This window comes from Nilaparvata lugens, chromosome 2, assembly GCF_014356525.2.
Source record: "Nilaparvata lugens isolate BPH chromosome 2, ASM1435652v1, whole genome shotgun sequence".
Lineage (NCBI taxonomy): Eukaryota > Metazoa > Arthropoda > Insecta > Hemiptera > Delphacidae > Nilaparvata > Nilaparvata lugens.
The window spans coordinates 81365440-81379121 of record NC_052505.1 but is presented as its reverse complement, the minus strand read 5'-3'; the positions used below and the strand labels follow the sequence as shown (position 1 = coordinate 81379121).

General features: G+C 37.6%; 1 protein-coding gene across 1 annotated transcript in view; it reads right to left on the bottom strand.

Annotated features, from left to right (window-relative positions):
- The window catches only part of LOC111062951 (zinc transporter ZIP1), a 112437-nt gene extending 99114 nt beyond the window's left edge, over positions 1-13323 (bottom strand). Inside the window, exon 1 of the mRNA XM_039421890.1 lies at positions 11292-13323. Within this exon, the coding sequence (XP_039277824.1) occupies positions 11292-12615 (1324 nt within the window). The 5' untranslated portion in view covers positions 12616-13323. The remainder of the gene's footprint in view (positions 1-11291) is intronic.
- Between the last annotated feature and the right edge of the window lie 359 nt (positions 13324-13682).

Below are 13682 nucleotides of genomic sequence, written 5' to 3'. Positions count from 1 at the left end.
TGACAAGAATAAAACTGTGATGTTTTAATTATGGAAAAATTCCACAATATCAATTCTTATTCAAAAAATTTGACCAAGAACGCTTCTTATTAGCTGTTCGGAATCAACATGAGCTACCATGTCATCTTCATCCTTCCGATTCCCCTTGCACAAGCCAAACACTTCTTGGGCATCATCCTCAGGAAAAGAGGTGCTTTTATGCAAAGAATTTGATAGAAATTGACAAAGTGGTGGATGGAAATGGAGTGGATTGAAGCATGGAGTAGGGTGAGTGGAATACTAAGTTACCCCAATATCCCAGGAATTCAACTGTCAATAAGCCTGCCAAAATCAATTCGACGGTTCCAAAGTTCTATTTTCGACATTCTATTGTCATTCATTCATTTTATTCTGTCAAAGAAAGAGAATATTGGGGAAATCGTGCTCAAGTCTTCATATTTTATAAGCTTTTCGAACGCACCTCAACGTTGCTATTCCAATGAAGTTTATCCAAAGCAGTAACTTTTCGGACGTTCATAAATCTGCAGATAAAGTTGGCCAACAAAATATTTTCCGCCGAATTCACGCGTTCAAACAACAAACTATTTGAAGTAGCTGCGGGGTAGACTCTTTCAACGACTTTTAGCTTTGAATGTAACTTTTAGTTTATTTTTACAGCTGCATTCAATAAGGCTCTTTCATTCTCGGTCGAAACAATAAATCAAACTGTTTACCAATGAAATAAATTCAAGAACTTTCTGAGATGAAATTATCCCTAGAATTCCTTTATTATTCAATTTTCTCACTGCTTTCGAAACCATCAGGAAAACATCAGTGAGTCATTGGATTTCCAAATGTGGATGAATTCCACCAGCAAGGAGTATAGCAGTACAGAGACTTTGTGTACCGAACTAAAGAGGCATAGCAAAATGTATTTTGAAAGTGGATTCGAGTAGATAGAAAAACTGACGGTTCCTCTTCAAAATAAATGTATTTTCAAATAAATTATTGATTTATAATTTCATCATCGTCATCATCATCATCCATCATGGACTAGGCTTGTAAAGCCTGTTCCGGGGTCCACTGCTTCTTTGGTCTTCCGATGTCTCTTTTCCCATCCAACTGCAACTTCCAAGCTTGTAGTGGAAGACGAACTGGTGGTATACGACGCAGGTGATTTGTCCACTTCAATCTGTATTGTTTTATGATTTCTGTTAGTGGTTGCACATTGCACTCACTTCGAATTGTTTCATTTCTTATTTGGTCTCGTCTTGAGTATCCTTGAATGCTGCGCAGAAACCTCATCTCTGATGCCTGAATTCTTGAGTCATCATTCTTGGTTTTTGTCCATACCTGACTACCGTATGTCATTAAAGGGATGGCCATTGTCCTATAGAACTTAATCTTTGTCTTTTTTCTGGCCTTACCCTTTAATGTTCGGTGAATGACTCCGCGAATTGAGTTGAACTTTGCTATTTTCTGAGGTATATCACATTCTCTGTCAAACGATACATGATTTATAATAAATTATGAATGTTTTTTCTGGAGAACAGGAAATTTGAAGAACTAATCAAAACCTTTCAGCAAACTAGCGATTTGTTATACGAGGAGGACTTTTGAGTCTCATCAATTGAAGATCCCTATAATTATTGATATTGTTGGTTCATGAAGCTCCATCATTTAGTCAAGAACATTTTTTATCGTGGATCAAAACATTGCTGAAAAGAATTCACTTTCTTAATTTTTTTAAAAACATGATGGTGGTACGTTTCTTGCTTATCAAAGTCTTAATTTTCTAGTCAATTCTTATGTTTATACCGTTCCAACAACTTTTAACGCAATCGAAACATGATTTTTCTCTGTAAGTATAAGGTGCATTCGAATCATCTTTGAGGAAAGTGTCAGTTTTCCTTATTTACTTCAATTATTCATGGAGAAAGATGAAAGAGCATCAACAGTGATTTATAATTGGGAATTCCAGACTAATTTTCATGGACTTATCCGGGTTCATTCATCAGAGAGATGTTATTATAGCATCTTCTCGATATAGAACTATAGTGAGGTCTACGTTATAATGGCAATTGAGAAAGATAAGAGGACAACGTTGCCGATTCTCTGCCTTGTCACTGCCTTCTATAGAGGATAGCTGTAATATTAACTGCTCATACTTGTTAAAAACAGTCAGTTAAGAAAATATTTCTTAAGAAGATATTTCTCAATGATTCAACAATACATTTTTTTTCATTAAGATTGAGTATTCTGTCAATAATTATAATTCTGCATTGTTAAAATCGATCAGGCAACGTTGCGGAGCTAGAAAAGGATAGCACTCTCTGGTTTGTCGAGAGATAGACAAGGATAGCAGCACCAATGCTAACCAAATACTGCCATTAAAACGTGGACTTCACTACTATAGGAAGATGATACAAAGATGATAGAGAGATTATACAAAGATTATACGAAGATGATTCAAGGATGATACAAAGATGATACGAAGAAGATACAAGGATGATAGCAACACCATTGCTAATCAAATACTGCCATTAGGAAGATGATAAAAAATTATATGATGATACAAAGATGATACGAAGAATATACAAAGATGATACAAGGATGATAGACAAGGATAGCAACACCAATGTTAATCAAATACTATCATTAAAACGTGGACTTCATCACTATAGGAAGATGAACAAAGATGACAGAAAGATTATACAAAGAAGATACAAAGACGATACAAAGATGATACAAAGAAGATACAAAGATGATATAACGATGACAGACAAGGATAGCAACACCAATGTTTATCGAATACTGCCATTAAAACGTGGACTTCAGCACTATAGAAAGATTATACAAAGATTATATGAAGATGATACAAAGATGATACGAAGATGATACAAAGAAGATACAAAGATGATACAAAGAAGATAAAAGGATGATAGACAAGGATAGCAACACCAATGCTAATCAAATACTGCCATTAAAACGTGGACTTCACTACTATTGGAAGATGATACAAAGATGATAGAAAGATTATACAAAGAGTATACGAAGATGATACGAAGATGATTCAAGGATGATACAAAGAAGATACAAAGATGATAGACAAGGATAGCAACACCAATGTTAATCGAATACTGCCATTAAAACGTGTACCTCACTATGGCACGATTCAGGGAACCGAGAAGACGCAGACAAAGAGGAGCGTCTTCTCTATTGCGGAATCAAGACTGCAACCTCAACTCCTCCAGCAGCAGCTACAGCTTTATTAGGAATCCAGTCAACTATCCAAACTATTCTCTCAGCATCCTCGGATCGGTTCCTTGAATATTAATTATTTCGAGTCAGCAGCATCCATCGATAGTGTTGTTCGTTTTGGTGGTGCCTCTCGCCAGAAGCTATTGTCAGAATAGAGAGAGACAGACTGTGCCGGAGGCTGACAAACCAGCAGCTATTGTCACAGTAGAGACAGAGAGAGACAGACATTGCCGGAGGCTGACAAACAAAAGAACACCAGAAATGTATGGGTTGGGCGGGCGGACGCGCTATGTACGCACGCCGAATCCAAACAAACCGAAACAAGGAGCTCTGTGTAATTCCAGCTCTGTGTACAGACAGACCCACCACACCGTAGATTTATTACGCACCAAATCGGAATACATACTACAATCCGAGAAACTGGCGAGCAACGGCAGCCGCCGACGACTTAACAATGGCGCAGCTATGCCCTTTGGGCGAATACGAGTGCAGTTCTGCTCATTTGAATTAATTAAACTGCTAAACAAGAAACTCCACAAACAGTGTGCTTGTTTCTGGCGTAATTGAATAGCTAGCTTCACCGCTACAGTAATTGAATGTGCCGCTTCTTTAATGATAGACTGAGCACCTGAATTTACCTTCGTTATTAATATTACTTCCTTCGATTATGGATGTTGGTATGAATAAGGGCACCGTATCCTGCTGAATTCCTCGACCTGATCAATGATATAATTGTTGGATAGTTTCAATGAGCTCCAAATTATTCGATTAAAACCTTACCCAACTGATTATGGAAGTAGTTATATGAATAAGGGAGCCATATTCTACTGAATTAATAAACTTGATCAATGATGTAATCGTTGTATAAGCTTCATATTATTCTATTCACCCTCCCACAACTTATAGAGATTTGACTAAATAATATTAAACTGGGAATAAAACTAGTTCTCATTCTTTTACTTCCAACTAATATGTTGAATAAAATTAGTAGAATCACCATCACCATCATGTCGTGAAATCTCTCCATAATAAGAAAACAAAGATATTGTCAAATTTCACTGAAAATTTATTATAAACTTTAAAACATTACCATGGTTTCACGATTACCAACGCATCATCAGTTGATGATACTGTTTAAAGTTTTTAACTTGGTACTGTTTTAAAGTTTTTAATAAATTTTCAGTGAAATTTGACAATATCTTTGTTTTTTTAATATTGGAATATGTTGAATTGGAAACACTTCACTTGGTACCATCACGTTTTTGTACTCGGATTTTTGGATTCTATTTCATCAATATGAACCAAACCTACCAATTGCTTATTGAAACCAAAAAGGAGTGTTGACTGAATTTCTGTTACATCTGATGTGAAGTGAATGATAGTCAATTAATGAAAATAAATGTTGAATAAGTACTTATAAGAAATATAAAGGTACTTCTTCTGTTTATTGTGCCTGTCCGCTACAAACGTGGGCCATCAGCATGGCGATTTTCACTTCATCCACAACAATACGAAATTTTTCCATGGAGCTTTTTCTACAACAGGATCGGATGCTGTTCAGCCAAGAAATTCTTCTTCTACCTGGGCCCCCTCTTTCCAAAAATCTTCCCTTGGAAAATCACCCGTAATAGAGCATATCTTAAGTCGTTTCTCATTACAAGTCCCTGATACTGGATCTTTTTGCTTTACTTTTTCTTATGGATACTTGATTTTTTTTCAGGTACTTAATCGGTACTTATTCAGTATTCCTAAGAGAAGCTCTCCAAAGAGATGTTCTCTAAAGAGATGTATTACTCTTCTTCATTTCCTTGAAGAATTGAGGCTAATCCTATTAATTGTTACTCACGTCTCCAGATCAAGACCAGTTTCTTTACCACCTTGTGGAGCAGAAATGTAGACAACGTTAATGTGTTATAAGTACGCAAGAATCGTTTTAAAAATAATGATGGCGAAGTATTTCAAGCTGGGCTGTTTTCAGTTCTGCAGCAATATGTTGAATGCAGGACATCAATTCTTATGTAACGGTACTATAATGAATTTATTTTAACCTGGGTTGTTTTCAGTTTTGAAGCAGTATTGAATATAATATCATTCTTAAAATGCAGTTCCACAATCAATTGGACTCCAGGGCATCAATTCTTATGTAACGGTACTAAAATGAAGTTATTTCAACCTGGGTTGTTTTCAGTTTTGAAGCAAAATTGAATATAATTCATTCTTAAAATGCAGTTCCACAATCAATTAGGCTCCAGGGATTCAATTCTTATGTAACGGTACTAGAATGAAGTAATAGCTCAACATAGATGGAGAGTTCGAGCTGCAACGTAAGTTGTAGTCATTAACTACAGGTCAAGTTATCAACGATTATTACAGCTTTAACTAATCGTTTTACTCATTTATACACTCAATATTATCTTAAAAGATTCAAGCGTGGATGCATTTCTTGTTTATTACTGTACTGTAAACTGCAAACTGTAACTATATTAATCTGTGTTTATTACTGTACTGCTATTAGTAGAAGTACCTCTCTTGAAAAAGTGTATCTAGGACACCTTTATACTCGTAAATGAATTTCCAGCCCTGCAATACTGAACAATATTAACATGATTGTTCTATGTTATTTATTTATGCGATGAAAACGTTAGCTCGTTCCAGTTATACTTGTATGAGTGGGAGAGTTCTCGCATTCAGAGAGAATTCCATCAGGAATTTTGCATATTGAAGTCACAATGAGCCTCCCAGAATACAACATGTCGTCTCTTTGTTATCATAAATACTCAAAATAAAGTAGTAGATGCAGTTAATAGAGCTGTGACCTGATGAAACAAAATGATACGTATTTGTGTTGGTAAACAGGAAACTGGGTTGATTTACAATGGTTTTCCGAGTAATGCTCTCCAATTCATAACTTCATACAGAATTCAGCTCACTGATTCATTGAACCGTTTGTTGAATGATACACCATCCCCACAGACTCAATTGCGAACAGTATCCGTGCATGCCTCAACCCTCGAAAGAGGTCACTTGCACGAAGGAACCCCTTCGCTGAATTCAATTTATTCTATTCCACATTTCTCGAATGGTAAACAACAGCAGTCTCATTTCTGCAAAGCAGCACTGCGCTGGCACTTCATTTATCATCTGGCTGGATAATAATATTCTCTCGATGTGTTTTCGTGCTGATGCTCTTAAGCGCAAATCGATATTTTTGTACTTGGAATGAGAGAATTCCCGCTTCCTATAGTTTGTTCGCATTTTATTTCCATATTAATACCAAGAATATGGTCCCAAGGGCTACCAGTCCGCTTCAATCCTGTGATTGATATCTTTGTGCAAACCCAATATCCGAGCATGAACCTGTGTATATCCCAGGAGCTATGGATACTCTTTCCAAAGTCAGAGCTTTTTATTAATTATCATTACCAGCATCAGACTTATTCTCCACGTTCATTTCTACCTGTTTCAATAGACTGTGTTTTACATTGTGAATCACGGATGTAGACCCGCCTAATAAAAAATGTTTCTATTTCATTTCATTACTCATATTGAGTTCTTCTGTGCTTAGTTGGAGCAAGTACAATATGCATACTCATGAGGAATTATAGAATACCTATCCTTTTTCTTCATGGTTGTAGGCCTGAGCTCTATATGTTCACCAAGCATTTGGCATACTGGTAACTTACTATTTCATCCACGTTCATTTCTACCTGTTTCAAAAGACTGTGTTTTATATTGTGAATCACGGATTTAGACTAACTCCGCCTAATAAAAAATGTTTCCATTTCATTTCATTACTCATATTGAGTTCTTCTGTGCTTAGTTGGAGCAAGTACAATAATATGCATACTCATGAGGAATTATAGAATACCTATCCTTTTTCTCCATGCTTGTAGGCCTGAGCTCTATATGTTCACAGAACATTTGGCATAACTTACTATTTCACTCAATACTTGCTACAATCATTCCACATTAGTTTCTCTCAGTTTTGTTCTTATGATCAAGAATGGATTTAACTGTTGGTTTCAATCAATGTTATTTCTGTCAAATTTGTCTGGCTATGTCAAAGACTAGAAAAAAAACTACCAGAAAGTATTGAATTTATTAATTAATTTCGCTATTATAAACATAGCTAACTATATTGAGAATTCTGAACTAAACTATGGAGGAAGAAGAAGCCTTGCTTTGAAATCCGTTGTAAGTATGTAGTATAACAACATAATATGTTTTTAACATATGTATTACATATTAGGTTTTTGAATTTGTTATTATTGTTACTGAGTCTCCAAACAAACTCATTCCAATTCGAAACCTGTATAGTTCAAGTTATTAAAAACCTTTCTAAAGGTATTGAATACTAAGTCGTGTTTACTCTCATTCCTATTACAAAGTAGCTGCTACAACACTATTCAACAAGCTGCCGATTGATGTCAGAGAGAAGGAGGGTGCAGACTTCAAGAGAGAACTGAAGAGATATTTAATTTCTATGAGCCTGTACTCAATTCAGGAGTATCTAAATTGAATTGTTGTTAATGTTGAAATTCTTTGACCTCTTTTACTGTGACGTTATTTATATTGTATTGATGCAATGATGAATAAACACTTCGTAAACTGCTATAAACACTGCTATAAACACTTTATGCTACTGCAACTGCAGCGTACAACATAGAATTGCCCGATCTGAATCAACTCTCAACTACACAGTCACAATACAAGACAAACACAAACCTATAATAAATGTAATTTTTGTTATTGAAAGTGACGTCCGACTTCATTAATCCAGAGGGCTACCATTTAGGCGTCCACCTTCAAACCTGGTACATCTTCTTTGCATCACGCTGCAGTAGTATACGTTTTCTGTAGCTTAGTCAACACACCCCATAAGAAATTCCAATTTATAGTGAGAGTGATATGCGTTTAATAGAAAAAGGTAGCTGTATCTTTAATGACCGCATTTTGTTTTATAATCAACAGCAACAAACTCAACCCCACTCACGAACTCTTTGAGAACTAATGATTTGATTGTATGGTATGATATGTTGTGGTATTTTTCCATAATTGAAAGAATAAGACTTTGATATTGTCAATACCACTTTTTTTTATTCGAAAATTAATTTATAATTCAGAACCAGGTTTCATGGTAATAGGTTTGTTGTTATTGGAGGAACAGGAAATTCAATTTTAGGTTATGTGTTGGGATTGTATAGGGGAAGGAGAATGAAATTTGTTAGTGGGAATGGATGGATTAATGATGAAATTAAACTATGTTAATATTTGAAGAATGGAAAATTACATTTTAAATGGAAATCTAGACATCTTAAAATATATATATATATATATATATATATATATATATATATATATACATCAAATTTGGTTGTATATATATAAACCCAACCAAATTTGATGTAGGGCCTACATATATATATTTTAAGATGTCTAGATTTCCATTTTAAATGTAATTTTCCATTCTTCAAATATTATCATAGTTAATTTCATCATTAATCCATCCATTCCCACTAACAAATTTCATTCTCCTTCCCCTATACAATCCCAACACATAACCTAAAATTGAATTTCCTGTTCCTCCAATAACAACAAACTTATTAGTTCAGCTGAAAATGTGGTAGGTTTTACCATGGAACCTGGTTCTGAATTATAAATTAATTTTCGAATCTTTGAGAACTGTTTGCACACTGCTCTCTCCTCGGAGCGTCCACGAAATATCACAAGGAAGCTCAATATTCAAATGAATACTATATGAAATTTTAATCACTTATCGTTCACCTTGATACTCAAAAGGATAACTCTCTCCTCCACACGAGATATTGGATGAAGCTCCTATTACATGAATCCAAATCTGGTTGAATTTGAACCTCTAAAAGATGAACAAAAAAGGAGATAAGTTTTGGTAGTTCACATCCAACGTACTACGATGTCCATGAATATGGATTAAAGAGGCTATAAACGCACTGGCTATAAACAATTGGCTATAAACGCACTGTAATAGGATAATCAATAGCGACTGTAAGAGGGATCTATCAATCAATCAACAGTCTCTCCTAGATTGGGAGGAGTCTGTACTGGATCAAGTGTTCCATTCAATTCACTGATCCTTCACCCGTTCACCGGAACAATGGCTCATGAATAGCCGTTTGGTGTGAAGACGATAAGTACGGTAACTTGAAATGCGATCTGCCTAATACTGAGTAGGAAGTGAGAGTCTCAAGGACACAGGTGCGGTGAATGCTTCAAGGATGAGTTGTAACTCGAGTAGATCGGCTTTCTCTTAATTGGACTAATCAATTGATACAGATTATACCTTATTCAGATACCAGTTTTGAACTAGTTTAAATCAACACTACCATTTCCGGAGTTGAAAATAACCTTTAATTGTTGTAACAAAGGAGAAATTCTGTTTAACAATAATTGAGTTTTTAGAATTATTTTTCATTCGAATGTATATCAGCATGAGCATAGAGTAAAGATACCGTTTAAGTAGTAACATAAACAGTCGTATAAGTTTTCTCTGGTAGTAATTATTTGTCTCTGGCATGAGTATCTCAGTATCTGATATCAAACTACACTGGTATCTAATAACAACTAATTATGGTACTAATGTTGATAATCTCTCGAAATTTAAAACTACATCTCTACATCTATAAAAAATAATCACTTGTTTGAGTCCAATGTAACCAGAAACTGTGTTTCTAACATTTGTCAACTCATTAAAAATATGATGACTAATTATTTTTCTACTAATTAAAAATGACATGACTGAATTAGTTATATTCATTGTCAAAAAACGAGTACAGATACTTCTCTTTTTAGGGCTATCTAAACACAATGAAGGATATCAGGTATCTTTTTATTTTATCACTATGTGAAACTAGTTGTGTTGTGGTAAAATAAAAGGGTACTTGATATTGTGTTTCAAGAGTACATAACTATGGAAGTGGATTAATAATTTATGACAATCTTATTACTGGTACATTGGGGAACCAAAGTGAATTAAAGTACGCTACTACTTTCTGCATTTCAAGCGGTTTTGGGAACATTATTCCTACTTGCCTCTACTTTTTACTCTTTGTCATCATCATCATCATCTTCGCCTTATTGATAAGGTTTTTTTCCGAACAACCTGTTCCGCTACCCATCTCTTCCCAGGCATATTAATTTCCTGTGGGTTTCTAATATTGGATTTCTATACAATTTCTTCCAAATGGAATTCTTTATGTTATGATCCCTATTTCTCAAACTTCAGATTTCAGAATGAATTTAGTTTATGTGGTCTATGTAATAGACTACTATTATAGTCTGTATGAAATAAGTTGAGACTTGGAGAAAATATCCGTGTTGTCAAACTGTGGGAGATTTCAATCTTTTCATGCAAGAAATGCAATGTGTTCCCACATGATTGGATACACATGAGTTGTCAAATTGAATATACATCTCATGGTATTGCATGAAAAGATTGAAAGTTTGCACAATTTTGCAACACGGATATTTTCTCCAAAAGTCTCAACTTATTCTATACAAACTCTCATTTAGTGGGTTAAGTGGAAGGGGGCTCTTATTGCCTCAACTTCGCCCACATCATTTTAGTGATTAAAGTGAGAATAAAATAAATCCAAAATTTATCTATCGATCTATCTTTAGTTTCGTTCATGAAACGACAACATAGTTCTTCATCAAATATCGACTAATTCTGCATTTACGTAATCTGTGGAGTGATCTAGTGGATATGCTTGCGTAGCAGCATAGAGATTCCGGGTTCAAACCCTCTCATTACCAAAAGTTTTTTAACCAGATCACTCCCGTGTTATTGGATGGACACGTAAAACTGTCGGTCCCGGCTGAAGTATGACAGTCGTAAGGCCCATTGACGGCTTATATTTAGGCGGTGGGACTCCTCACCAACAAAAGCGATACGAATTTACTTTTTACGTAATCAAAACAATACGTGTATTATTGAACATTACGTAATTCTACAATTATTCTAGACAACTATGATAGATTGAGTTTTTATGAAGATGATTGATTTGAGTACTCACATAGAACCTGGATGCCGAGCATAACTAGGAAGCCGGTGATGATGGCGATGAGTTGCAGACCACCCGACTGGGTGTTGGCTCTCTCTCGCTGCAGCACCTCGAAGAACACGACGTAGAGAAGGGTGCCGGCCGCCATGCCTTGCAGCACCACGGTCAGCAGGCTCTCGCCGCTGGCATTTTCTTGGCCGCTCAACGCGATCCCAATACCAATGCCTAGAGGCGTCACGGCAGCAAACGTCGCCACATACACGACAACCAGCAGCAGACGTGTGCGAGACGACACCAGCTCTACTCCCACACAAAACGCAATCACCAGCTTGTGGGTGGCGATCGCCGCGAACAGGTACCACACTTTGCTCACTGAGTCCTCCAGACCAACCGCCAAACCTTCGAAGACAGCGTGGAACGAGAGTGCCAGAATCGCGAGGAGACCACGGAATGACTTGGACACCATCTCTGAGTTCTTTGACAGTAGTTCATCGTCAGGGTTCTCTGTTTTGAATCCTTGCACACCATCCTCTAGAGGGCCGCCAGTCATCCTCACCTGAGGATCAAGAGGTGATCGGTTTGTTTTCAAGTCAATCACGGATATCTGGTCGCGGAGGAGTCCCTGGGTGCTGGCACTTGTGCACACACTTCCCGTTCCACTGCCACTCTCAGTCATCTCGTTGTTCTTGGGGTGGCCGTGCCCATTGGCCAGGCTAGCCCTGGGGATGATGGTGCCCTCAGCGGGGTGTTCGTGGTGTCGCCTGGAGCAGCGACGAAGGCTCATTGTGCGGTGCAGAACGGCCTCATCCTCCTGCGCATGCTCGCCTCTATCCAGAAAACAGTGGACTAGCTCCTCGACAATGTACACAAAGAAAAACCCGCAACAGAATATGAGTTCGGGCACATTGAGGCCGGCACTGACGAGTACGGGAGGCAGCAGGTTTTCGGCGGCTAGTCGTTGCACACTTTCCCTGACTTCGGGCTGTAGGTGGAGGAAGGTGGTGAATAGCAGCACGCCGCCCCCGAAGCACAACATTAGGGAAATGGAGAGAGGCTGTTCGCTGGCGCCGTGTCCACTCGCTTTGCCCGCTGCCGTCGACGGGGTCTTGAAACGCAGCCAGGAGGCTAGCTTCACGGGCAGCATTCCCAGAAGGAACGAAAGCAGTCCGAGGGCCAGCATGGCGACTATCTTGGCACCAATCAAGCTCTCTGCCTGCACGGCTTGGCCCAGTTCCGCCTGACCGCCTAAATGTGTGTGCGTGTGGTTCTCCATCATTGACAACACCGGTGGAGGAGATGAAGTGTCCGGTTGCAGGAATGTTGCTAGAGTTGGCATTCTCAGACTAATTCAAACTTTGTGAAAAATCTCCAAATTTTTCTCTTCTGGAATTGTTATTGAATATTATAATAAGATATTATTTTATTCCTGATACCTTTATTTATCACAAGCACTATTCCTCAATTTTATACACTCAATCAAACATGAATTAAATCAAACGATGCGATCGAAGCTAGAAATCATAGAGAATTTCTGTTTCATAAACAAGTGGTAAAAATTTTCTAAGATAATATTATTGACAGGCTTGACAATTCAGTTATGTAAACAATTCAAGAATGTAATGTTTGACAGCTGATCGAGAGATAACTGCTCTGACAAAACAATGTTGACATTCCTATTTGTGTAACTATGAAGCATCAGTAGAACAACAGGTGGAATACGATGGAGGAGTCTCATTAACAGTTTATGGAATATTCAGAACTAGTTTGCATTGTTGTTTGAGGAGAATTCAATGTGTGCTAACGCCGGTTAATCAGATATGTACCGTCAAAGCCGTTTCCAGTATTGTGCGATGTAACCCACTGTTGATTTAGCCGAGCACTGTACACTAGAATATCCATTGATTGTTGCACAGTAGAGTGAACACCATAATGGGCGGTGAGGAGGATTATGAACACGCCGAGTCGAGAGAGCGCGAACGGTCGGTCACAGCACTGCGCCACAACCTGCGGCAACCGAGTCAGGAGAGCAACTGACACTGCGCGACTCCAAACGCCGCGTCACACAGAGAAGGACTCGTTCTGGGCGGGAGGGAGGGGGAACCCAGGCGCCCCTTCTCCTTTCTAATTGTGTCATTACACCGTGACTCAAGCCCAACACTCTCGGGGAACTCCCGTTTCACTTTATATCCATTTCTCGATACTATTCCTCTCAGCGATCACTATCTATCCATCTATATATCCAGCTGGCTGGAAATTTTCAAACTACCATCCATCCAGACCATACTGAATAAATAAACTTCACTCGTCTATTCCCTTTGTAATATTGCTCTTTGCGAAAATAGAGCCGGGCAACAGAGAGAGCAGTTCTGTCACTTCCATCCAATGCGCTGGATTAATTCCAGA